Consider the following 27,807-nt stretch of genomic DNA (forward strand, 5'->3'; position numbering starts at 1 on the left):
AGTCTCCTTTGCTGGTTCTTCATTTTCCTAGCCTCCAAGTGCTGGGGGATTCAGGACACGCTACCCCAAAATATGGCATCTTGGTGTACTGAATATTTTGAAGGAGTTTGAGAAAACCGTAGAAGCAGAAAGGGCACTCTGATCCCTCCTCCCTTCTGCCCTGCAACTAAAATAACCCTCAGATGAGAGGTGCCCTCCTTATACCCAGAGGAAAGAGCATCCTTATCTTAGAAGACAAAGGGACGCTAAAAAGAATCTGCACAAACAGGCTTTGCCGGGCTTCTCCAGTTACTAAATTCATCTCATACTCCTTAACCTACCATATTCCTCCACGACTGTCCACTCTTCATGGAACCTAGCATAAAAATATGCTCAGGTCTAACTGATTCTCTGGGTCTTCATTTCCTTATAAAGGCGTCCGTGTCATGTAAAACTTCTATTAAGTAAATTGGTATGCATTTCTCATGTTAATTTGTCTTTGTCAGTTTAATTTCCAGACCGAGCCAGGAAGAAGGTCAAGGAAAAATTTTCCTCCCCTACCGCTGGAATGCCCCAGGCCTCAGGGCTCAGACCTCTTCTCTACTTACACTATTCCCTAGGTGAGCCCATCTAGTCTCATAGTTTTAAATACCATCTTTGAATTTATGACCCACAAAAAAGCCTCCAGAGGCTCCCCATCCAACCTCAAAGTTCTCGCGCCCTCAAAGGCCCTACCTGATGTGCATCTGCCCCGTCCAGGTATCTCTCTGCTCTCATCTCCTCTGCTCCACCCACCTACACTGCATTCCAGCTATAAAGACCTCTGCAGATTCCTGAACATTCAAGGCCTATTCCTGCCATGCAGCCTTTGTCCTTGCTATTCCTTTTGCTTGGGAATTCTCCCAGATATAGACATAGCTCACATTCTCATATTTTCAGGTCTCTGTTGTAATGTCACCTTATCAGACAGCTTTCCTTTGCCATCCTATATAATCACCCGTTCCCATTCTCTATCCCCTTATTTGTTTGCTGTCTGTTTTCTCCTACTAGAATTTAAGGTAAGAGAGCAGAGACTTTGCCTGCTTTACTTATGTATCCCCAGCTCCTTGAACAGCACTTGCTGTTCATGCTCAATGTTCATGTTCATGTACGTGCTCAATCAGTGTTGCTGAATGTGCATCAAACATGTTAAAACATACAGGAAATCGTTCTTTATAAAGAATCAGGAAGAGAACAAACAGAAGAATCAGAACACCAACAATTTTAGAAAATAGAATAAAAATCTAACAGACTATAAAATAAGTATGTTTAAGGGACGCCTGGGTGGCTCAGTCAGTTAAGCGTCTGCCTTTGGCTCAGGTCATGATCCCAGGGTCCTGGGTTCAAGTCCTGTATCAGGCTCCTTGCTCAGGGAGCCTGCTTTTCCCTCTGCCTGCCACTCCCTCTGCTTGTGCATGCGCTCTCTCTCTCTGACAAATAAATAAATAAAATCTTTAAAAAAAAAAAAGTATGTTTAAGATGGCCAAAGGGATAAAAGATATAAAGAGTAGCATATAGTTTTTTTTTAATATTTTATTTTTATTTATTTGAGTGAGAGAGTGAGCACAAGTGGTGGGGAGGAGCAGAGGGAGAGGGAGAAGCAGGTTCCCCGCTGAGCAGGGAGCCCATCTTGGGGCTCGATCCCAGGACCCTGAGATCATGACCTGAGCTGAAGGCAGACGCTTAACCGACTGAGCCACCCAGGCGCCCCAAGAGTAGCATATAGTTATGAGCATAGATGCTAGAGCCAGGTAGCTGGATTTGGAATTCTGGCTCTACCACTTAATAGCTGCATGACCCTGGGCAATTTATTTAACCTCTGTATCCATTTCCTTATCTGTAAAATGCAACAAAAAATAGCTCTTATTTCAAAGGATTATTGTGAGGATTGAATGAGCTGATGTACACATAGCACTCAAACCTACATGTAATAAGGACTTCATAAATGTTAGCCATTCTCCTTTTGCTTTATTAGTATCCACAAGAAAAGAAACCAGGGTGGGGTCGGGGGAGAAGAAGAGGTAGGTTTGAGGAGGAACCAAATGGATTTAATATATGAAAAATATAATTAATGAAATTAAAACACCTCATGTTGCAAGATGGTTGCCCCATCTCCAGCCTGATGTCCACATTCCTGGCAGGAAGAAGAGGAAAAGACAGAAGACAATTACCAACCCAGCCTGTCTTCTTTTTTTTATCAGAGGGAAAAAAATTCCTGGATGCCTCACCCATGGGACTTACACTTGCAACTCAATAGCCAGAACCATGTCACCTGGTATTTAAGTGTAACTCCCACTAACGGTATATATCAATTACTACTTCTCATTTTTGTCAGTACTTGATATTATCAGACCTTTTAATTTTGCCAATCTTACAAAAATGCAATGGTATGTCATTGCTTTATTTGTGTGGATTGAACAATTAATGTTTATTGACTACGATTCAGTGAATTGCTTGCTCATTACAATGTTGTTAACTAACACTGTATAACAATTAACTACAAAAAATAATGTTATACAATAAGTATTTATTTAGCTCACAAGCCCGTGCGTTGTCTGATTTAGGCTGGGCTTGTTAGGATAGCTCTGCTGATCTTGCCTGGGCCCACTCACATACCTAGGAGTCAGTTGATTCTGGGGTGGTTGTGTTATTACATGGTCTCATATCTTCGTCCCGGGACCAGTTGGTTGGCCTGGCCAATTTCTTCTCATGACAATGCCAAAAGTACAAAAGACCAAGTGGAAATATATGAAACCTCTTAAGGCTTAGGTTTGCAACGGGCACAATGTCACATCTACCCCACTGTAATAGTCGCAAGCAAATCACATGGCCAAAAGTAAAGTCAAAGGAAGAAGAAACACCTTCTGCCCTGTTAGTGAGAAGAACTGTGAAGTCACACAACAAAGGGTGTGAATATTGGCAGGGGGTGATGAACGGGGACAATTATGCTATCTACACAGTATCCTTTCTTGTTTTAAGTTGGGTTGTTTGTCTTTTTCTTATTTATTTATAGGTATCCTTTAAATGTCCAACACACTATCCTTCATCAGGTAGATACTTTGCAAATATCTTCTCTCAGTCTGTGGTTTGATTTTTTAACTTCATTTAGGATGGTTCTCATTAAAAAGAAGCTTTTAGTTTTAATATAGTCCAATTTATCCATTAATGTGTTTTCTGTAACTTGTTTAAGAAATTCCCGTCTCAAGGACATAAAGATATTTTTTAAAGTTCTGTTTCTCACTTTTAGTGTTTTAACCCACTATTTATTTTGCATTTGGTATTCTAATTTTTTTCATGCAGATACCCAATTTTTCTGGCACTATTACTGAACAGTCTATCCTTTCCCCACTAATCAGTAATACTATCTCTGTTATACATCTAGTTTACATAAATTTATGGATCTATTTCTGAGCTCTCTGTTCAGTTCAGTTGGTCTATTTGTCTATCTCTGCATCAATACTTCACAGTATTAATTACCAAACTTTAAAATGAATTCCCCCACCTAGTTCTTCAAATAACATTAAAAAAAAAAATTCTGATTGTCTCTTGCTTCTTCCATATAAATATTAGGATAAGCTTATCAAGTTTCACTAAAAAGAGAAAAAAATATATCCTATAGGCATTTATTTTGGAATTGAATTTATAGATTAATTTATGGGAAAACTCACATCTTTATGATATTGAGTCCTACCATCCATGAACATAGTATAGTTCTCTGCTTATTTAGACCTTCTTAAGTATTCTTCAGTAATGTTTCCTTATTTTCTTTATTAAGATCTTGCATATTTTTGTTAGATTTATTTCTATTGCTTATTGGCTGAATGGAAATGCTCCTGAAATTTCACCATTAAGAACAATGTCTAGCACAGGTGTGTTTGATGGGTATCTTTTTGTTTCCAATTTTCTAAAAATGCTTGTCATAAATGAGTGCTAAATTTTATTAAATGCTTATTTGGTATTCATGGGTTTTTTTCTTCTTAACCTGTATATTCATTTCCTGGGACTACTGGACTAAAGTACCATAAACTGGATTAAATACTGTCCCCTCAAAATTCATGTTTACCTGCAACCTCAGAATGTAACCTTATTTGGAAACAGGGTCTTTGCAGAAATAATTAGTTAAGATGAGGTCACTGGACTAGGGTGGGCCCTGTAGCCAATGACTGGTGTCCTTATAAGAAGAGGACAGGACACAGAATTACAAAAACCTTGTGAAATAACAGCTGGAGACTGGAGTCATGCAACTACTAGACAAGAAACATGTGGAGCCCCCAGAAGCTGGAAGGATTCTCCTCTAGAGCCTTCAAAGGGAACATGGCCCTGCCAACACTTTGACTTCTGACTTGTGGCCTCCAGAACTGAGGGAATAAATTCCAGTTGTTTTAAGCAACCCAGGTTAAGGTACTTTGTTGTAGCAGCCCTAGGAAACTAATACAAACTGCATGAAATTGCCAATATTCAACTGTTTTGACCAATAGAAATAGTAATTTCATATAGTTAACCTAAAATCTCGATTTAAAATGAACTGGTGAAAGGGAAAAGTATTTATTTCTGTATTAACAGAAGAAGTTGTAGCTATTTATTTATTTATTTTAAAGATTTTATTTATTTATTTGAGAGAGAGAGAGAGCACAAGAGGGGGGAGCGGGAGAGGGAGAAGCAGACTCCCTGCTGAGCAGGGAGCCCGATGCGGGACTCGATCCCGGGACTCCAGGATCATGACCTGAGCCGAAGGCAGTCGCTTAACCAACTGAGCCACCCAGGCGCCCGAAGCTGTAGCTATTTAAAAAGCTGTTATTTTAATTCTTTCAGGGGAGGTTTTTGTTTGCCAGCCTGTTATACAATTTCCCTTTTGTTTACTCATTATTCTGACTCCTCCCTCTTCTCACTCAATATCCTTTTCTGGTAATTGCGCCCCAACTTTTCTTAAGAGGATCACCCCATCACTTCTTTCAGTTCTTAGGTTTTGGGAGATACTGACTCAACTCATCACTCCAGACGCCAACCTGTGACCCAGACCTGACAAATCAGAGCACTGCATTCCCACAGCCAGTTACTGGCTTGGGGATGGACGCACCAAACAAGGCAAGCAAAGGAGGTTCAATTAAAGTGAACCTAGCATTTTTATTGGAGCAACCAGAAAAGAAGAGGAATCCTGTGAGGATGTAAGCCTGGAGCTCTCTATTGTGGATGTACTACTACCATGACAGAGCCTACATGAGAAAGGACCAACCCTGAGGAAAGCAGAGAGGAGAAACAGAGGAAGGCCAAATCCTATTGACATCATTTTGTTCCCTAGGTTGGTCATTTTTTTTTTTTCCCCTGTAAAGGGCCAGACAGGAAATATTTTAGGGCTTGTAGGTATGAGATTATTATTTATAATAAATATATATTTTGGACTTTGCCTATGGTTCCTGGCCCAGAGCTCCCCTAACCCTTGTAATTTCCTAAGCAATAAGAGCAATAAGACCATCTTTTGTTCTAATATTTGGTCTTTCATCCTCAGTTTCTCAAGTCATTTCAGAGCCATAAAGGTGCTATGGGTATCTTGCTATTTACCATAAGTCCCATTCAACCACAGCTGAGTTTACGTTAATGAGGTGACTCTTGGAAGTCCCCTAAGATGGTGGGGTGTGCCAGGGAAACCAACCATTAGATTAGATTTATTAGACTAGAGGGTTGGAACTTTCAGTCCCTCCCTATGACCTCTGGAGAAAGGAGAGGAGCTGGAGGTTGAATCAGTCACCAATGGCCAATGGTTTAATCAATCACACCTACGTAACGAAGCCTCCATAAACCCCCAAAAGGACAGGGTTCTGAGAGCTTCCAGGTGGGTGAACCAGAATGCATCCACCTGCTGGCTCCAAACTCCATGGGACAGATGTTCCTGCATTTGGGACCTGGCTCTATGTATTTCTTCATCTGGCTGTTCATCTGTATCCTTTAATATCTTTTGTAATGAACTGGTCATCTAGTGAGTAAACGGGTTTCCTTAGCTCTGTGAGCCACTCTAGCAAACTAATCGAACCCAAGGAGGGGGTCCTCTGATTATGGCGTCGGTCAGAAGCACAGGTGGTGACAACCTGGATTAGTGATGGGCACCTAAGTGGAGGCAGGCTTGTGGGACTGAGCCCTTAACCTGCGAATCTGAAGCCATCTCCACGTAGACAGTGTCAGAACTGAGTTGAATTAGTGTTGGAGAATTGCTTCATTTGTAGGAAAAACCCACACATCATAGTGGGCCAGAGGTCCCTCTAACAACTCCTCAGCTTCACCACTATATTCCTCAATTCTGCCACTGTAGCATGAAAGCAGCCACAGACAATAGGAGAAGCAATGGGTATGGCAGTGTTCCAATAAAGCTTTATTTACAAAAATAGCCACAGGTCGCCTTTTGCCAACCCCAGCCCTAGTCCCAGCCATGCCTTCGGCTATATCTACCCTTGGACTTTTCAGTTACCTGACCCAATAAATGTCATTCTTCTTAAGCCAATATGAGTTGGCTTTCCTTTTGTTTGTAACCAGAGAATCCCAATTTAGAAGTTAGATTCTGAATTCTTTGATAACTTTCATCTAATTATTAGTGCAACTTTTCTTTAAAATCTCCTAACTCTGAAAGGAATCAAGGTTGGTTTCATAGAGAAATGATTAATTGATGTCCAAGACAGTGCCCATTCTTCTTCAGATGCGAAAGTGTTATAAAAACGCTAACTCTGTTCTTAAAAGTTTTAGTGAAAAGTTAATTCCTTGGTGGAAAAATGGAACTTTTTTTTTTTAAAGATTTTATTTATTTATTTATGAGAGAGAGAGAGAGAGGCAGAGGGAGAAGCAGGCTCCCCGCAGAGCAGGGAGCCTGATGTGGGACTCGATCCCAGGACTCTGGGATCATGACCTGAGTTGAAGGCAGACGCTTAACCGTCTGAGCCACCCAGGCGCCCTGGAGCTTTTTTTTTTTTTTTTTTTTTTAGTTTAAGTTTCAATAAGAATTCGCTTTCCAAGCAATTTATAGACGTTCTAAGTGAGTATCAGTATTGTTAAGTGTTACAAAGAGTAGTCACTGTGTGCAAATTTAAACAGGCTCCTGAGAGTTGATAGGGAGTGGGAGGATGTTTAACAATGAAAGCCAAGTGGGAAATTGTCTCCTGACTGGAGAGACCTGAGCACTGCCTTTGACAAGCGGAAGGAGAAACAGAGGCGCTCTGAAGAAGGCTGAGGCCTGGGGGAATGACCAGCAGCAGACCGTGTCGAAGGGCAGTCACAGGACTATTCCCTAAAGTGAAATACCCACTGGCAGCTGAATTCCCAGGGCCAGATACTCCAGCCCTGAAAAGGAGGCTATAATTCCAAGATAGGATTAAGAATAAGTTTAAGAGCTTAATGAAAAAACTCCGAGAGATAAAAGGGAAGAGGCAATTCACACTCAAGTGGACACACACGCAGGACCACGACGAGGTAACACACACACGGCAGGAAAAGCCAGAGAACAAACAAGGGTGACCCCAGGGTGTACGGTGTGAGTACTGGCTGAGCGGAGGTCCTGTCTGCTGAAATGGGAAAGACTAGGAGAGGAACCTGTGGGGACTGGTCTCTGCAGCTCAAGTTTGGACAAGGTTCATGTGTCCTGTTATCCATCCAGCAAGAGATAAAGGGTGGGCGGTTGGATATATGAGTAGAGTTGAGGAAATAGATCCAGGCTGGGGATGTGAGACTGGGAATCAGCATTTGGATGGTATTTAAAGTCAAGAGACTAGATGTGACTACCAAAGGAGGCAGGCCACGTGCAACAGAGGTGAGCCCCTGGCCCTCTGACAGATACCTGAGGAAAACCAAAAAGCCAGGAAGACATCCTGGAAGTGAAGAAAGTGTTTCAAGGAGAAGAGGTGATCAGCCGTGTTTGCTTTGGTAAGACAGGGACCAAGAGTCAACCACTGGATGTATTAGTGGTGTGTGCGTCCGTGTGTGTGTGTGCATGCATGCATGTGTCTGTGTGCATGTGTGTGGTGTGTCTGTGTGTGTGTGTGTGTGTGCGTGGGGCGGAGCGTGTGTGCACTTGTTATCTGTGTGCGTGTGCGTGCCTGTGTTAGGGTGGGCTTCAGGGAAAACGGGATGAGAGGAACAAGTACCCACAACGCTTTTCAGGGAATTTTGCTGGGGAGGGAAAGAATAAGGGAGACGGTGATAGTAAGGGGAGGTATGGTCAACACTGAAGAGGAATTTGAATATTTTGGAAAGAAAAAGTACCTGAAGAAATAAATTTCCAGATAAAGCAGGGAGGAATGAGATTGAGAACACACTAAAATGGTTATCATTGGAAAGGATTAGTGAGGGGTAGGAGGAGAGGGTACCTTCTTCTTTGCAACAGGAAGAGAGGATGAAGAAGTGTACTGATCTCTAGGGAGATGATATCAGAGTTCATTTCAGATGCCTTTGATCTCTAATAAAATAGCATTATTAGTGAAAATGATGAGGATATGGGAAATATGATAGAATTACAGTAGTTAATATAAAAATGTGTATCTGATGGGGCGCCTGAGTAGCTCAGTTGGTTAAGCATCTGACTGACTCTTGATTTCGGCTCAGATCGTAATCTCAAGGCATGAGATCAAGCCCCAGGTTGGGTCCACACTCAGCAGGGAGTCTGCTTGGGATTCTCTCTCTCCCTCTGCCCCTCGCCCCTGTGCTCTCTCTCCAAAATAAATAAATAAATCTTTTTTTTTTTAAGTGTATCTGATTTTTAATCTATTCTGATTTATACTTTCCACTTAAATCACAAGATTAAAGTATAATAGCATGAGCTCAGCTTACAACATAGTGATAGTAAATATTTAAGAGATTTGTAATGGGGAAACTGCTTCATTGGTAGACTATAGCAATTGACAGGCAGGAGAAGCTGCCATTTTTCTTTAACCTACCCATCTATGGCTGAGAAGTTTTTCTTGGCCCTTGTAAGGAAGCAGCGCCCTCATAACCAAGGCAACTGATTTTGTTTTCTGTATCGGTTATTTACCTATTATTTTTAAGCCCCCAAACTGCCTTTTTATATTCTGCTCTGTTCTGATGGGGCTGAGAGGCTGCAAACTACATGGCCCAGGATCTCTCACCAGCTGGCTTCCTGAAGGATATGGAAAATGGGACTCAGAGGACCAGAGGAAGAGGGAAACTTCCCGCTCTAGCTCTCCGCCTTGCTGGTGGTTGCCGGATAGCAGCAGGCCGGCCTTACTGGGGACTACAGCAGCTCAAGCAGATGCAGAATCTTTCTGGTGGTTCCAGCTCTGATCAAAGTGGTACCTCTTCAGCGGATCCAGGACTGGCTGTGTCTCCAAAAGTGCAGCAGGAGGTACGTGCTCGTGGGCTCCAGTTTCAAGGGCCATTAGCAGCTTGTGATCCTGGGTCTCATTCCCTTCTTTCTTTTTGTTCCTCCAGCCCCCATCCTCATCTGTGCTCTTCCACACCTTCCCACACTTGTATAACTTCCAGTCTTAAATTATCTTTGTCTGGAATATCTAGAATGGCTTCTGTTGTCTGGATAGGACTCTTACTATATAATCTTGATAACAGAAAAGATCCCAGGAAATAGACTCTCCAAAGTAGGGCTTGGGGATTGGTTTGCTGACTATTTTGAGTTTGAACAGAATGATGGCCACTGAAGAATGGAAACGCTGGTAATCCGTGTCATGTAGTGGCATTATGATTACTTCTCAACCTTTGCTTGGGGTGAAGTCCTATTGAAGGCAACACTCTGGGTGACTGAGGGGCTGCTGTATTTGACCATGACGTTTATAATGATGACTACAAGGACTCATCCTCATCAGGTGAGCTGCTTCTGACTGTACTGGGGCACTTACAGAAAGGAAATGATAAGCTCCAAGATTTAAACCCAGCTCAAGTCACCATTAGAAAACCAGAGAACTTTGACACAGGCCCTATAGGAACCTCTATGAAGCCACAGGATGGACAGAGCTAAAACTTAGACACTAAATGTAATTGTGCGGGTTGTAAAATTACAATATAAGTTGATCTTACATCTGACCAAGTCTCTTATGTGATGGGTATTGATGGTGAAGGAGACCCTGAGACTTGGAATGGGAACATCTGAATAGATTCCGACGATCTGAGAACCTTGAGCCTCTACATTCCCATGAGTCTCCCCCTTGCCAGGGAGCAGCCTCTCCTCTGTCTGAGGAAACTAGCCTTTCCTTGCTTGAAGACTCTGTAATAACACACCGGAGGCAATGACCTTGCAAGGGGATGCCAATTTTCCTCCAGACACACCTCACCAACCCTCATTGCCACCAGACCATAACCAGAATCAGCATTTCCCAAGGGGATAATGAAAAAGTATCACGTGGGAGGAGATAATTTATACATAAAATATTGCAAGACTTTCCTAATTCACCTTGGCACAAACATGGGAATATGTTTAGTAATGGATTCTGAGGGATAACAATGTTGCAACAGGCTGGATTTATTGCTGGGGGTGCACTTACCAGAGATTGTGGATTTTATGTGTTAGTTCAAACACTTGGGTATGGCTCTAAAAATTTGTTTCATGGGCAGACCACAACTGGAACTCAAGGGTGGACTATATTCAGTGAAGTTGAGATGCCAGAAGTTCTGGGATAATGTGGAGGAAGAAACCTAGATGTCCAGAGGATACTTCCTTCACTAAGATATTGTGGCTGTCATCTATAGGATGGAAATGGCACAAAGGGAGATGTCTTCACTGAAATGGGGATGATGAGGTCCCAGGGTGGCAAAGGCCAAGTGATAGTGGTTAAATGCCAGAGACAATGTGTATGCAATTACCATATATATACAACATGGGCGGATCTTTGGTGATGGCTAGTTGATCATGTTGTCTCTAGGAATTATCTAGATGAACAGCTTACTAAAGTATTAAATTGATCTATATAACCAAAAAAATCCAACTGACAAACAAAAGCAAAAACAACCAAAAACTCTAGGTCCCTTGAGCATGACTCTGACCTGGTTTGCCATATTGGAGCATGACAGCCTGTCATATACACTTCAGACCTAAACCAATTTACAGAACTGGGTTTATTGAACCTTTGATCAAAGCAGTACTATACTACCACAAGTACATACTAGAACATTTCCTTCATGTCTTCCTCAAAGAGACCTGAAATAATGTCCTAGTAAGTCATTACTAAATGAATGTAAATGAAACCATGCAGTAAGGTGACTGAAGACTGGGAAAGGGAACTATCTGGACCTTCCAGGGATTGCCAGATATTGGTTCTGAATTGGTGTTAATCCCTGGATACCCAGAACACCATTGTGACCCACCAGTCAAGGGAGGGGCTTATTGAGGTCAAGTGATAAATGAGGTTCTGGCCTGAATTGATCTCACCCTATGGCAATTTCCCCAGTTTCTAAAGTATAGTTCCAAAAAGTCCTACTTAGCAACTGGCAGAAGCCCCACATTTGCTCCCTGATCATGGTGTGAGGGCTATTACAGTAAGAAGGAACAAACTTCCTCTCCCTACCAGGATAAATTAAAACCAATACCGCCTCTCTAGGGGATATGCAGAGACTAGTGCCAGCAGCAAAGGCTTCAAAGATGTTAGGGTGGTGATTCCTATCGCTTTTGCATTTAATTCACCATTTGGCCTCTGTAGAAGGTGGATGGGTCCTGGAGACTGACTGTAGATTACAGTGTCCTTAATCAACGATGAGTAATTCTAATTGTAGCTGTTTTCCAGATGCTTTCCATTGGAACAAATCAACATAGTAGCTGGCACCTGGAAGACAGCCATTGGCTTGGAGAGATGTTTTTGTCTCTGTATGGATTAGCAAGAAGCATGAGCAGCAGTTTGCTTTTACCTGTCAGGGACATCACACTTGATGATACCATGCTGACTGGGCAAAATGAGCAGAACACAGCCACTATCCTTGATACCTTAGTAAGACAAACGCATGCCAGAAGGTAGAAGACAAAGACCATGAAGATTGAGGGTCCCGTCTCCTTGTTGACATTTTTAGGGGTCCCACGATCTGGAACAAGTTGGGATTAGACAAGATGGCGAGTTTTAACTGTGGCCCAGAGCAAGAAAAGATTCTGCACAAGGTCTAGGCTACAGCGGAGGTTGTTCTGCTTCATAGGTCTAATGACACAGCAACTCCAGTGGTGTTAGAGGTTTGTGGGAAACAGGGGATGCTGTATGGAGCCTACGACCAGCAACAGGGGAATCATAGCCCTTAGAATTTGAGAGAAAATTCAATATTTCTTGTATTAGTTAGGGTTCTCCAGAGAAACAGAACCAATAGAATGCATATATGATTTATTACAAGGAATTGGCTCAAATGATTCTGGAGGGTAATAAGTCCAAAAATCTGCAGTTGGCAAGCGGGAGACCCGGGGAAGCTGACAGTGTGGTTCCAGTCCAAGACTGAAGCCCTGAGAACCAGGAGAGCCAATGGGACGAGTTCCAGTTTGAAGGCTGGCAGGCTTGAGACCCCAGGAGAGCCAATGTTTCAGTCTGAGTCCAAAGGCAGGGAAAATCCAATGTCCCAGCTCAAGGTAGTCAGGCAGGAGGAAATACTCTCTTCCTTGGGGGAAGATCAGCCTTTTGTTCTATTCAGGCCTTCAACTGATTGGATGAGGCCCACCCATATTGGGGTGGGCAATCTGCTTTCCTATCAATTTAAATGTTAAATGCATTCAAAATCATTCTCACAGAAACACTCAGAATGTTTGACCAAAGTACTGGGTACACTGTAGACCAGTCAAATTGACACATAAAATTAACCATCACACCTTTCTAGCAGATAACTATTCTCCTTTTGAAAAAGAGCTTTTGGAATGCCACCAGGCCCTTGTATTAGAGTTTGATGCCTGATCACGGACATCAAGTGGCTATGCCTGAGTTGCCTATCATGGGTGTTACTGATGCACCAAATTATACATCTGGCCATGTGCAGCAGCGCCCCATCACCAAGATGAAATGCTATGTACAAGATTGGACTGACCAGGTCCTGAATCCACAAATAAGTTCATGAGCAGGGGGCACATGCCACAGCTCCTACTCCTGGTGCATTGCTGCCTTTCCTCCACTCACACATATGGTTGTTGAGTTCCCTAAACTAGCTGACTGAGGAAGAAACAGTTAAAGCCTGATTTACAGATGGTTCTGCACAATATGCTGGCAGCAGCTGGAAGTGGATGGCAGAAACATCCCAACTCCAATCAGGAGTGTCCCCGAAAGACACTAGTAAAGGAAATCTCCCCAGTGAGCATCTGACTGTCCACTTTGCAAGGACAAAGAGATAGACACAGGCATAGATTTTACCTTGATCGTGGACAATGGCTAACAAGTTGGCCAAACAATTAAGGATTTAGAAAGAAATGAATAGAAGGACTGGTGGTCATGTGAGGAAGAGGCATGTGGGGGAAAGACAGGTGGATATACCTCTTGGGGTGGGCACAGAGTATAAAGTTTTAGTGCTCGTGTCAATGTTTAATAAAGGGGACGCACTACAGAGGAGCCTTTCAGAAATCAGGTGGACAAGACGACCTGCGGCTGTCAGCCAGCCTCCTTCTCTGGCCGCCATGAAACTTGCCATGTACTCTGCCACCCAGAAGCAGCTCACCTGATAAAATGGTAGAATAACCAACTGAATATTCCATTATGACCCCAACTGAGAGATGATACCCTGAGAAATAGGGGTGCTATCCAAATGGATGTGGTATATGCTTTTAACCACTGACCAATATATAATGCTATTTTTTCCATAGCTAGAATATTTAATTTTAGAAATCAAGGGATGGGAGTGTTTTCACTTTTACCTCTAATAACCCACTTACAGAATCTTTGCTTTCTCTCCCTGCCAAGGTCTTGGCTCCCAAGATAGGAACACTTCCAGCAGGGAAACATCACATGATTCCATTAAAAAAAATTTTTTTAAGGGGGGTAGGGGTAGAGGGAGAGAGAGAGAGAATCTTAAGCAAGCTCCATGCCCAGTGTGAGCCCGACATGGAGCTCCATTTCACAACCCTGAGATCATGACCTGAACAGAAATCAAGAGTTGGACGCTTAACTGACTGAGCCACCTAGGTGTCCCGAGTCCATTAAATTTGATTATGACTGACCTAAAAGAGGAATTAACATCTCCCATTTTGGGAGAGGGAGAGGGCATCTTTTTTTTATACTAAGGATAGTTACATAATGTAAAGCAGACTCATGAATTTGCTTAGAATTTTATTTTATTTTATTTTTTTAAAGATTTATTTATTTATTTGAGAGAGCGAGAATGAGAGAAAGAGAGAGTACATGAGAGGGGGGAGGGTTAGAGGGAGAAGCAGGCTCCTCGCCGAGCAGGGAGCCCGATGTGGGACTCGATCCAGGGACTCCAGGATCATGACCTGAGCCGAAGGCAGTCGCTTAACCAACTGAGCCACCCAGGCGCCCTTGCTTAGAATTTTAAATATGGGGCGGCACCTGGATGGTACAGTCGGTTGGGCCGCTAACTCTTGGTTTCTGCTTGGGTGGTAGTCTCAGGGTCGTGAGACTGAGGCCCATGTTGGACTCCACGCTCAGCAAGGAGTCTGCTTGAGCTTCTCTCTCCCTCCCTCTGCCCCTCCTGCTCATACGCACGCACACACTCTCTCTGTCAAAATAAATAAATCTTAAAAAAAAAAAAAAAAAAGAATCTTAAATATGGGAAGAGTGGTATATACAGATGCCAGGCTGCCCAGAGGGTGGTCTCTGCTGGTCATTTACATGTTGTCTCTCCGCTCAACACCTGCCGTGCTCTACTCTCTACTGATGGAACTGGAATTCTACAGATGACATTTCCCAGGCTTCCTTCCTTGCAGCTGGCTTCCTGTTCGATTCTATCAATAGGAAGCACTGATAGGAAGTCAGTCAAAGGAAAAGAAGTTTCCTGTTCGGGGCAGTAGCAATGCAGCAGTTGCTAGTGGCTGCCGGTTGCTGGGCAGTGCTATAGGGCTGGGTGATGCTGGACTCCACAGCCTCGCTACCCTTCGGACTTCCCATCTCTGATAGAAGCGGCAGCTCTTTGGCAGACCCAGAGCTGACTGTGACGGCAGCTCAACTGCCCAGCAGCCAGCACTGACTTACCAGCTCCAGGTCAGGGGCACAGCAGCTTCTGATGTATGATTAGAATCCTTCTCGCTCCCCCTGGGCCCGCTTTTCCATTTTGCTGCTCTAGCCCTTCTTAGACCTTCAGCACCGATTTCATATATTCAATTCCCTCTCTTTGAAATACCCAGAGTGGTTTCTGTTTTCCTGAGTAGACCCTGACTGATAACATTTCTAGGACCAAAAATAGATAAATCAGCTGTCTAAGAAAAGGATCTATCCTGAGACTTGCCCTTCTGGGCAAATGACATGTAATCTTTCCTCTCAGCGTCTCTCTTACCTTTTCTTTCTTAGAAACAATCGTCGTCAACTGGAAACTGCACTTATTTTTGTCCTTAACTTCTTTAAGCAGAATTTTAAACACTCACCAAAGCAGAGTAGGTAACATACGGAATGCTTGCGTATTTACTACCCAGCTTTAACACTGATCAGTTTTGCTAATTTTCCATCTGTCTCAGCCTCCACTTTTTTTCCCCAGAATATTTAAAAATCAGATCACAGGCATTAAGTCACGTCACTCATAACCTTTCAGGGGTACTTCTACATGATCCTCCTTCCATTTCTGTTATTATACTTGGACCTCTGTCATCTTCATGAGCACAGCATCCCTTTCTCTTCCTCGGCATAGGATTCCTATTTTTCTTTTGGGAGCTGCCTTCCACAACTTGGTAGTGCTGCTCATTCCTTAGCCTTGCTGAGCCCATGGACACATGACCAGACTGGTCAGTCTGAGTCCTCCTTTAGGGTGTATCATGGAAGCTAGAGAGTGAAGCTCTCACTACATGAGAACATGGGCCTTAAGAATCATAAAAGCCTAGAACTATAAAAAGGTACCTTCAACAAGTGATTAACCCACCTAAGAGTGATGTTAACACAGTGGAAAGCCAGACAAAACTGTATCAGAAATTGCCTGTAATACAAGTTTTTCTGATAAAACTAACAATAAAAATATTTACCAGGAAAAAAAAAAAAAAAAACTGTTCTAGAGAGTCCTGAAGACATTATCCTAATTCCTGGATCTAGCAGTGCCTAAAGCCAATGCTCCTTCTAGATTTGTAATTATAAGAGCCAATACATTTCCTTTTCTGTTGAAATTTGAGTTTCTATAATGTGTGACCAAGAGTCATTTATTCCTAATTTGTGACAATCTCCAAGGCTGCAACTATAGCCCATTCAAGAGTACTCTATTTAGCAGAGAGAACACATTTTCATAAATGGGAACATTAATGTACTCAGTGCAATTCAGGTTATCATATCACTAAAGCATAGTCTCTGGTGCACCTATGTTGCAGTTGTTTTTTCCTTCAGATCCCCTGAAGTCCTAGCATGCCTGCGGGCAAAGTTTCCTTCAGTTTCGTTCATGTACATAGTTGTGAATCATTTCTTTGCAGGCTACAATAACTTTATGGTACTTTCCATGATGTCAGAATTCTTCCACCGGGGCACCTGGGTGGCTCAGTCATTAAGCGTCTGCCTTCGGCTCAGGTCATGATCCCAGGGTCCTGGGATCGAGCCCCACATTGGGCTCCCTGCTCGGTGGGGAGCCTGTTTCTCCCTCTCCCACTCCCCCTGCTTGTGTTCCTGCTCTCACTGTCTCTCTCTGTCAAATAAATAGGTGAAATCTTAAAAAAAAAAAAAAAAAAAAAGAAGTCTTCCACCAATCTCTAATTAATAGCTGACAAGTTTTTTGAAGGTGTTCCCCTGGCTCCAGCCACTGTAAAATATCCATTTTATTTTTTTTTAAAGATTTTATTTATTTATTTGTCAAAGAGAGCGAGCACAAGCAGGGGGAGTGGCAGGCAGAGGGAGAAGCAGGCTGCCTGCTGAACAAGGAGCCCAATGCAGGACTTGATCCCAGGATCCTGGGATCATGACCTGAGCTGAAGGCAGACACTTAACCAACTGAGCCACCCAGGTGTCCCTAAAATATCCATTTTAAAATCTGAAGTAATATAACTTTAGCCTTAACACTTGCATACCAGTGATAAGTCATTATGGGCCAAAACCATTTAGCAGAACATGTAATAATGACAGAAGGGGAGACCATGGCCTAGGAACACAAACAGATTAGTGAGGCCTCTCAAATTCAGGAACATACAATCTGCGAAATCAGCTCTCATCAGTGCTAACTGTATTGAACTGGCTGGGCAGTTCTTTTAAAAACGCATTAACTGGGGCGCCTGGGTGGCTCAGTCGTTAAGCGTCTGCCTTCGGCTCAGGTCATGATCCCAGAGTCCTGGGATCGAGCCCCGCATCAGGCTCCCTGCTCCGCGGGAAGCCTGCTTCTCCCTCTCCCACTCCCCCTGCTTGTATTCCCTCTCTGGCTATCTCTCTCTCTGTCAAATAAATTAAAAAATCTTAAAAAAAAAAAAACGCATTAACTACAATTCAGTAGTGTATCAAATGTATAAATATGAACATATTTAGAGGTGAAGAGCACTCTAATAAATTAATGCTCAAGGAGCTATGTCTATAATGAAGTTTCTTCCGTGTTTAATGTAATCCAGATTCTGGCTAATAGTGGGCTTCAAAATTCCACTTCAAAATCCAGAACTTATATAAAAAAGACTAAATCAGGTGGTTAGAGATTGGGGCCTTCGTATTCTCATTCTATGCCCAAAGACCCAGCCTTTTCTGAGATCTTGTATGTCTCCAGAGCACAGACGAACAAGGACACTATGCTAACAGGAGGAGAACATACTCAGGGCTATGCCATACACCTGCCAAAACAAGACACCCGGGAATATTGCTAGAGAAGCATCAAATCAATACCCAATTTTTTACTATCATATCCTGTCAGTTAAAATCTAATAATTCCTCTATTCTCATTTGAATCATGGTCATGGGTTATGACTTTACAATTTTTTGCTATTATAAATGATACAGCAACGAACACCTTTACACACAGATCCTTCAGCACTTGTGAAATTACCTGATTCCTAGAAGTGGAGTTGCTGAATGGGAGCAGATTACCTTCCCAAAACATTGTATCAGTTTATATCTTCACCAACACCGTTTGAGAGTGTCTTTTTCCTCCAATACTTCCATTAACTCCCAATGTTATCTCTTTAAAGTGCTTTCCTATCTACCCTTAGGGAAAAATACCAGGAAAATGTCAATACTATTATTTAACACTGTCCTGGATGTACTAGCCAATGAATTAGGCAAGATAATTAAATATAAAATATGAATATTGGAAAGGATGAAACAGTTATTGTTATTGCAGGTGATATTATGTATCTTTAAAATGTAAAAGTCGGGGCACCTGGGTGGCTCAGTCAGTTGGGTGTCTGACTCTTGGTCACAGCTCAGGTCTTGATCTCAGTGTCATGAGTTCAAGCCCCACATTGGGCTCATGCTGGGCATGAAGACTACTTTAAAAAAAAGTGCAAAAGTAAAATTAGAAAACTATTTTCTAAAGTAAAATTCTTGGGCTTTTGCCATGTTGGAATAACTGGTACTAGACTTGGCATTCTGCTATAAACAATTAGAAAACTGAAAAAAAACACATGAAAAAATGTTTTTAGACAATAAAAACAGGAAAAGTGAGACTATGATCTCTGAGAATCAAACGAGGTAAGCCAATCACTTTGGCTTTCTGGACTGTGATACAGGAAGGGGAAATCAAAAGGGATTGAACAGGGGTGTCGGGCTGGCCAGTCCATGGAGAATGGGACTCTTAATCTCAGGGTTGTGAGTTCAAGCCCCATGTTGGGTGTGGAGCCTATTTAAAAAAAAAAAAAATGCAGAGGTCGGGGATGGGGGCTGAGATACCTGGAAGTTGTAGGGTCAAGTACCAGAGCAGACAACCACACAGGCAATGGGGTCAATAAATCTGTATAGAAATATTCTAAGTCTGTGCTAAACACTAATCCGTACGTGTAGTGTGAAACTTCAGGAGTCTGAGTAAAGAGAAGAAGTCTAAGCAGAAAAATTCCCAGAGCTCATGGAGAGTTAAGAGACAATTAAGTTTTGACCAGCCAGAGTAAGAATTCTTCACTGAACACCCAGGGCATTAAATAGAGAACCCAGAACAGTAACACTTTAGTAGAAGGACTAACCTAACTCAACAGTAAAGATCATTCTAGAACTGTCCCCTAAACTCAAAAACAGGCCTTAAATCATCAAGCTGATCCCTTAGCAACTTAACTAACAAGTAAACCAAAAATTCAAAGTCTTTAAAGACACGAAATTCAGACACTCAAAAACACGTTTACTTTGTCCATCATCCCATCAAAAAGTACTAGACATGTGAAAAAAAAAGTCATGCTAGAATCAGAAGAAAAATTAGTCAATAGATTCAGAAATGAATGCTAGACTTAGCAAAGATGTAAAAAGTTATTATACATATATTCAAAATTTAAAGAAAAACATGAAGAATATAGAGAAATAGAAGATATTAAAAACAATCAGGTAAAATTCCTAGAAACAAAAAATACCATATCTGAAATTAAAAATTCACTAGATGGGCTTAATAATAGCAGGTTATGAACTGCAGAAGAATAATCCATGAACGTGAAGACATAGCGATGGATTATTTGATGTAAAAAAAAAAGAATGATAAAAAATGAACAGAGCCTTAGTGACATGTGGAACAACATTAAATGGTCTAATATGTTTGTAATTGAGGTTCTGGAAAAGACGGAAGCAGAAAAAGTATTGGAAGAAAAGATGAGAAATAGAAATATATTATACATCAGAGGTTTGCAAATTTTTGCTGTAAAAGGGAAGATAGTAAATATTTTAGGTTTTACAGGCCAATGGTCTCCGTTGCAACAACTCAACACTGCCACTGTAGCACAAAATATACCATAAACAACACATAAATGAATGGCTGTGGTTTTACTTATGAAAGCAGGTAGGGATCTGGACTTGACCTGAAGACTGTAGTTTGCCAACCCCTGGTATATATGAAGTGGTGTGATATGGGATGAGTGATAAATGCATACTGTGATGAGGGGAATGAGTGTTGTAACCCCTAGAGCAACCATTAAACGTAAGACAAAGAGTTTAAGCTAATAAGCCAACAGTGGAGATAAAATGGAGATAAAGTGGAGAATACAAAAATTACTCAATAGTCTTTATCCAGGCAGGATAAGGAAAAGGCAGAAAAGAGCAGGAAAGAAACAAAATCAGATGATATAAATAAAGAACAAACAGGAAGATGGTACATTTAAATCCAACTATATTGATAATTACATTAAATGCAAATATTCAGAACTCCACTTAAAAAGATTATCAGACTGGATGAAAAATGACCAAATATATGCTATCTACAAGAAATTCACTTTAAATATAAAGATAACAGATGTTAAGAGTAAATAAATGTAAAAAGGATACCATGAAAACACTAACTGTAAGAGAGATGGATGGTTATATTAATATCAGACAAAGTAGGCTCAAGACAATACTAGAGCTAAAAAGATTTTATAATTATAAAAATATTAATTCACTGAGAAAATATAGCCAAAAGTATCTATGTACCTAATAACAGAGGTTCAAAATACAAAAAGCAAAAACTTGCAGAAGTGAAGAGAAATACTGAAATTCATATTTATTGTTGTATATTTCAACACTCCTCAGTAATTGATAGAAGGAATAGATGGAAAAATTGATAAGTGTATAAAACACTTGGCCAACACTATCAACCAACTTGACCAAATTGATATTTATAGAACACTCTACACAACAGCAGCAAAATATACATTCTTTTTAAGTGCATTTCAAACATTTACCAAGACAGACTATAGGCTTGGCCATAAAACAACTTTTAATATATTTAAAGGACTGCAATCATATAAAGTATATTCTCTGACCATATGGAATTAAATTAGACATCAATAGCAAATGAAAATCCCCCAAAATTTGGAAATTGAAGATTAAACTTCTAAATAACCTATGTATAAAATAAATCACTCGCAATATTAGAAAGTGTTTTGAAGTGCATGAAACAATATATCAAAATTTGTTATTTTCAGTTAAAGCAATGTTTAGGGAAAAATGTATAGCTTCAAATGCTTATATTAAAAAAGAGAAAAGTTCTAAGACTCAGTGAGTTAAGCTTCTACATAAGAAGCTAGAAAAAGGAGATCAAATTATACCCAACATAAGGAAAAGGAAGAAAATAATTAAAGACAAGATCAGAAATAAATGAAATAGAAACTGAGCAAATGAAAGAAAATCAACGAAACCAAAAGCTAGTTCTCTATATCAATATCAATAAATTGATCAATAGTAATAAAACTGATATGAATATCAATGAACTTTATCAACCTCTAGCTTGACCAATTAACAAAAAATAAATAAATAATGCAAAATTACCAATATCAGGAATAAAAGAGGGAAACATCATTACAGATCCTACAGACATTAAAAAAACCCAAAATAGTATAACAACTCTTTGTCAATAGTTCAACAATTTAGATGAAATGAACTTTTTTTTTTTTTTGAGAGAGGGAGGGGAGGACTGAGGGAGAGAGAGAGAATCTTAAGCAGGTTCCACACCCAGCACAGAGCCCAACATAGGACTCAATCTCACAACCCTGAGATCATGACCTGAGTCAAAATCAAAAGTTGGACACTTAACTGACTGAGCCACATAGTGACCCTGAAATGAACACATTCCTTAAGAGATATAAATGGTCAAAACTGATACAAGAAAAAATAAAAAGTCTGAACAGCCATGTATCAATTAAAGAAACTGAACATATAATATTAAAGAAATTAAAAATGTAATTTTAAAATCTGCCCACAAAAAAGACTCCGCCCAAATGGCTTCAATGTTAAATTCTATTAGACATTTAAGGAAGACATAATACACATCCCATACAAACACTCAGGAAATAAGAAAGGAGGAAAACTTCCCAACTCTTTTTATGAGGCTGGTATACTGGTACCTAAACCAAAGACACTCTAAGAAAAGAAAACTACAGAATAATATCCTTTGTAAACACAGACACAAAAAATGCATAACATTATATTAGCAAATCAAATATATAAAAAGACAACAACAACTAAGTTTTACTCCAGGAATGCAAGATAGTTTAACAGTTGAAAATCAATCCACGCAATTCACAATGTTAACAGAATAAATAAGAAAAAAAAATGATTATCAATAGATGCAGAGGGGTACCTGGGTGGGTCAGTCAGTTAAGTGGCCGCCTTTAGCTCAGGTCATTGATCTCAGGGTCCTGGGATGGAGCCCCACGACGGGCTCCCTGCTCATTGGGGGTCTGCTTCTCCCTCTCCCTCTGCCTCTTCCCTGCCCATGTGCACGCGTGCTCTCTCTCTCCCTCTCTCTCAAATGAATAAATAAATAGATCAATAAATCAATAGATGCAGAAGAAGCATTTGAAAAATTAAACATGCATTCATAAAAAAAAACACGCATTCATGATAAAAACTCTAGCAAAACAGGAACAGAAGGGAACTTCCCCAGCCTGGTAAAGAGTATCTACAAAAAGCAAAAGATTGAATGCTTTCCCCTCTAAGATAGGGAACAGGGCAAAGATCTGTGCTCTCACCACTTCTATTCAACATTGACCTGGGTCTTGGTCAATGTAATAAGAAATGAAAAAGAAGTAAAAGAGAGTGAAAAGGAAGAAAAAAAGTTTGTCATTGTTTACTCATTGTACAAATAAGTAAATCCCAAGAGAAATCATGTACATAGAAAATCCCCAGAGATCTACAGAGACTCTTCTAGAACTAATAACTGAATTTAACAAGGTCACGGGACATAAGGTCAACATATAAAAATTAATTCTACTTGTATAAGTTAAGAATGAACAATTAGAAAATGAAATTTTAAAAAATGCATTCATTAAAACATTAAAAAACATGAAACACTTAAGGATCAAGTTAATAAAATATATGCAAACTCTGTATACTGAAAACTACAAAATGGCTGAGAGAAATCTAAAAAAGATCTAAATAAATGGAGAGACAGGCCATATACACGAATCAGAAGACCAAAACAGTTAATATGTCAATTCTATTCAAATTAACCTATGGAATCCATGTAATCTCAATCAAAATCCAAAAAGCTTCTTTTTGTAGAAATTACCAAGCTGATTCTAAAATTTGTAGGATATGCAATGGACCTAGAATAGCCAAAACAATGTTGTGAAGAATAAAAGGGACTTGCCTTACAAGGTTTTAAGATTTAATATAACTACAGTGACCAAGACAGTGTAGTATTTTTTTAAAGATTATTTATTTATTTATTTATTTTAGAGATGGGGCAGGGGAAGGAGCAGAGGGAGAGGGACAAGCAGACCCCATGCTAAGCACAGAGCCCTACTTGGGGCTTGATCCTACAACCTTGAGATCATGACCTGAGGTGAAATCAAGAGTAGGATCCTCAACTGACTGAGCCACCCAACCTCCCTGACAGTGTAGTATTAACATTAGGATAGACACATAGATCAATGGAATAGAAGAGAGCCCAGAAATATACACACAAATATATTATCAATTTTATCAAATTTTTAAAAAGGTGCCACAATAACTCAATGTAGAAATACTAATATTTTCAAATAAACAGTGCCAGAACTGGGTATCCATTACAGGAAAAAAAATGAACCTTGACCCTTACTTTACACCACAGACAAATTTTAAACTCAAAATGGATCACAAAACTAAACGTAAAAGTTAAATTTCTAGAAGAAAATATAGGAGAAAATCTTCAGGACTTTGGGGCAGGCAAAGATTTCTTTTCTTTTTTTTTGAGAGTGAGAATGCATGAGTAGGGGGAGGGGCAGTGGGAGAGAGAATCTCAAGCAGGATCCACACTCAGTGCAGAGCCTGACATGGGGCTCAATCTCACGACCCTGAGATCATGACCTGAGCCAAAATCAAGAGTTGGCTGCTTAACCAACTGAACTACCCAGGCATCCCTCATTTTTTAAAAAAGATTTATTTATTTATTTGAGAGAGAGCGGGCGGGGGGTGGGGGGCAGAGAGAGAGGGAGAGACAGTCCCAAGCAGATTCCACACTCAGCACAGAGCTGGAGGTGGGGCTCAATCTCAGGACCTTGAGATCACATCCTGAGCCGAACCAGGAGTCTGAAGCTTAACAGACTGCACCACACAGGCACCCCTCTTTTTTTTTTTTAAGTTTATTTATTTTAGTAATCTTTACACCCAACGTGGGGCTTGAACCCATGGCCCCAAGATCAAGAGAGACACACTCTTCCAACCAAGCCAGCCAGGCACCCCTAGACAAAGATTTCTTTTTTTTTTTTTAAGATTTTATTTATCTGACAGAGAGAGCACAAGCAGAGAGAGCAGCGGGCAGAGGGAGAGGGACAAGCAGGCTCCTCGCTGAGCAAGGAGCCCGATGTGGGGCTCGATCCCAGGACCCCAGGATCATGACCTGAGCCAAAGGCAGACGCTTAACCGACTGAGCCACCCAGGCGCCCTAGACAAAGATTTCTTAGCACACAAAAAGCATGGGCCATAAAAAAAATTTGACAAATTCTGTACTTTGAACAATACTATTAAGGAAATGAGAAGCCAAGCCATGAATTAGAATACAGTATTTGCAATACATATATCTGACAAAAGACTTGTATCCAGAATATATAAACACATCAAACAACTCAATAATAGGACAAACTATATGACATTGGCAAATGATCTGAACAGATATTTCCCAAAAGAAGATACACAAATTAGCACATGAAAAGATGTCTGACATCATTCCTTTTTTTTTTTTTTTTGAGAGAGAGAAAGAGAGAGCTTGCGAGGGCACATGCACGGAGAGGAGAGGCAGAGAGAGAATCTTAAGCAGGCTCCATGCCCAGTGCAGACCCTCATCAGGGGCTCGATTGCATGACCCTGAGACCATGACCTGAGCCCAAATCAAGAGTCCCATGTTTAACCAATTGAGTCACCCAGGTGTCTCTAACATCATTCTTCATACACTTCATACAGGAGATGAAAATTAAAGCCACAATTAAATGTCATTATATACAGGGGCACCTGGGTGGCTCAGTCGGTTAAGCCTCTGACCCTTGATTTCAGCTCAGGTCATGACCTCAGGGTCATGGGATTGAGCCCCACCTTGGGCTCTGCACTCAGCATGGAGTCTGCTTGTCCCTCTCTCCTCTCCCTCTCTCTGTCAAATAAATAAGTGAATAAAATCTTAAAAAAAAAGTCATTACACACATACTATACTGGCTAAAACTAAAAAGATGGGCAGTATCAAGTGTAGTCAAGAATGTGGAGAAACCAGATCTCACCACTGCCGGCAGGAATACGAAATGAGACCATCAGTCACTCTGGAAAACTGTTCAGCAGTTCTAATAAAGTTATACCTGCTTTTGAGCCAATGATTTCATTCCTAAGTATTTACCCAAGAGAAATGAACACATACGTCCACTAAGAGACCTGCACATGAATTTTCATAGCTGCTTCATTCATACTAGCCCCCAACTGGAAAGAAAACGTCCATCAGTTGGTGAATAGCTACATTGTGGTACATCCGTACCATGGAATAGTACTGAGCAATAGAAAGGAACAAACCTCGGATACACACAATGACCTGAATGAATCTCAAAAGTGTCAGCCTCAACAAAAGAAGCCCGACACAAAAGAGTACATACTGGGAGATCCCCGTTAAAAGAAATTCTAGAACAGGGGAAACTAATCCAGAGTGACAGAATTAGGAGATTAATAGTTGCCTGGGACTTTGAGTGAGACAGATAGGGGGGTTTAGCTACAAAAAGGCATAAAGGGGAAAAAAAAAAAAGACAGGAGGGAAATTTTGGGTGATGGAAATGTTCTATATCTCACTTACAGTGACTGTTACACACGAATATATGTCAAAACCCATTGAATTGTACACTTCAAATGGGTGCGTTTTATTGAATGTAAATTATACCTTAATAAACTCAATTAAATAAAAACTCCTAGAAACAGAAGAATCTGGTAAGATAGCCACTTATAAAATTAATACACAAAAATAAATAGGCAGTTAGCAGATACAGTGGAAGACCCCTTTCACAAAAATAGTTGAAATGAAATATTTTAATAAGAAGCATGCAGGAAGTTTATGACAAAAATGGCAAAACCCTACTGAGGATCATAAAAGAACACCTGAGAACAGAGACTACTGTATTAGCTTCCCGGATGGTCTCTGCTTTTTCCAGAGGGATCTACTCAAACCTAAGTCAGAGCATAGCATTCCTCTACTCAAAACCACCATTTGGAAAGGAATCTGAAATCTTTACCCTGGTCTAGAAAGGTTGGAAGATCTCCTTTCCTCCCACTTTATACAAGTCCTTGCTTTCAGTGTCACATCATCAGAGGTTACCTTGACAAGCCCATCTGCATGCAGCTCACTATAGCTCACTGGCTAGTGTCAGAGAAACTATGTCCTATGTCCTATGAGGCATGGTCTAGAAACTGGGGGAGAGGATTCAAAGGAGACATGAGAGTTGTCTTCCAATACTGAAGGGCAGTTAGGTAGAAGAAGCAGAATTCTTCTTTCAGTCGCTCCAATAGACAAATCCTCTGGACCAATCGCTAGCTTGTAAGCCCCCAAAGGGCAAGGACTCTGTTTTGTTCACCTCTGCATCCCTACCACAGAGCAGAATGTCTGGCACATGGTGCTCAATCAGTATTTATTGAATGAACGTTCAGGATGGTTCTGAAAAGCAAAGCGGACAAATGGATGGGACTTCAGGAGCCAGATTTTAGCTCAATCTAAAGAACAGCTTTTTAGAAATGAGAACTTAATGGGATTTTTTGAGCTCAGGTGTCCTGATCTAGTGCCTTCATAGCTACATGCAAGCAAACTGAGCTTTGCTAAGTATTAAGTCAGTAGTTATCGTTCTGCTTGTCTCAATCCATTACTGGGTTTTGAAATCAATTTAGTGGGTGACAACTAGGATTTAAAGAACACAAATGGAATTTAAAATATTAGAGCTTACTGCAAGTAGTAAGAATTCTTTCATGAATTTTTTTGTTTCAGATAGATTAACATGCAGAATCACAAATATGTGTGTACTGGGTCATGATGTAAAATACATTTCTTACCACGGGCCTTGGTAAAACAAATTGAGAAGTACTGGGTTCAGCAGTTCAACAACAGAATTTGCCCCCTTGCAAAGTAACGAGTCCTATATTTCTGTTGTAGCAGAGGCAGAATGTCACTGATTTAGGATGAATGCACTTGGGGTGAGGTGGGACTGCATGATTTCAGGAATTTCTATTTTTTCTTTATATTCATCCACCTTTTCCAAGGTGATTATCTATCTTTTTAAAAATGATTTCAAGTAGTTTTTTTTTTTTTAGATTTTTATTTATTTATCAGAGAAAGAGAGAGAGAGAGAGCACACAAGCAGGGGAAGTGGCAGGCAGAGGGAGAAGCGGGTTCCCTGCTAAGCAAGGAGCCTGATGCGGGACGCGATCCCATGACCCTGGGATCATGACCTGAGCCGAAGGCAGACGCTTAATCGACTGGGCCACCCAGGCGTCCCGATTTCAAGTAGTTTTAAATAAAATACATATGCAATATTTATAAAAATAGAAATTAGAAATTTAAAATGGAGGTGAGATGATTTCTGTACATTTACATTTAATACCATTTGTCCTGGAATCCAAGGCAAAAACAAAAAACAGGGAAATGAATGATTTATATAGTGCTCACATCATTCCCCAGTAA

At 40.7% G+C, this 27,807-nt stretch overlaps 2 protein-coding genes across 9 annotated transcripts in view; one reads left to right on the forward strand and one right to left on the reverse strand.

Moving 5' to 3' along the window:
- Window positions 1-5,380, forward strand: part of ZBTB8OS (zinc finger and BTB domain containing 8 opposite strand) — a 48,451-nt gene extending 43,071 nt beyond the window's left edge. Inside the window, exon 8 of one of the 3 annotated variants that reach the window (XM_078073473.1) lies at window positions 2,160-2,366. In XM_078073473.1, coding sequence (XP_077929599.1) covers window positions 2,160-2,275 — 116 coding nt within the window. In that variant the 3' untranslated portion in view covers window positions 2,276-2,366. Of the gene's footprint in view, window positions 1-2,159; window positions 2,672-4,974 lie in introns of those variants that run through there. The other 2 variants (XM_036065202.2, XM_078073474.1) reach the window with 2 other exon arrangements.
- ZBTB8A (zinc finger and BTB domain containing 8A) overlaps window positions 1-27,807 on the reverse strand; it is a 60,655-nt gene that overhangs the window by 15,853 nt on the left and 16,995 nt on the right. The gene's annotated exons all lie outside the window — the stretch shown is intronic.

This window comes from Halichoerus grypus, chromosome 5, assembly GCF_964656455.1.
Source record: "Halichoerus grypus chromosome 5, mHalGry1.hap1.1, whole genome shotgun sequence".
Taxonomy (NCBI): domain Eukaryota; kingdom Metazoa; phylum Chordata; class Mammalia; order Carnivora; family Phocidae; genus Halichoerus; species Halichoerus grypus.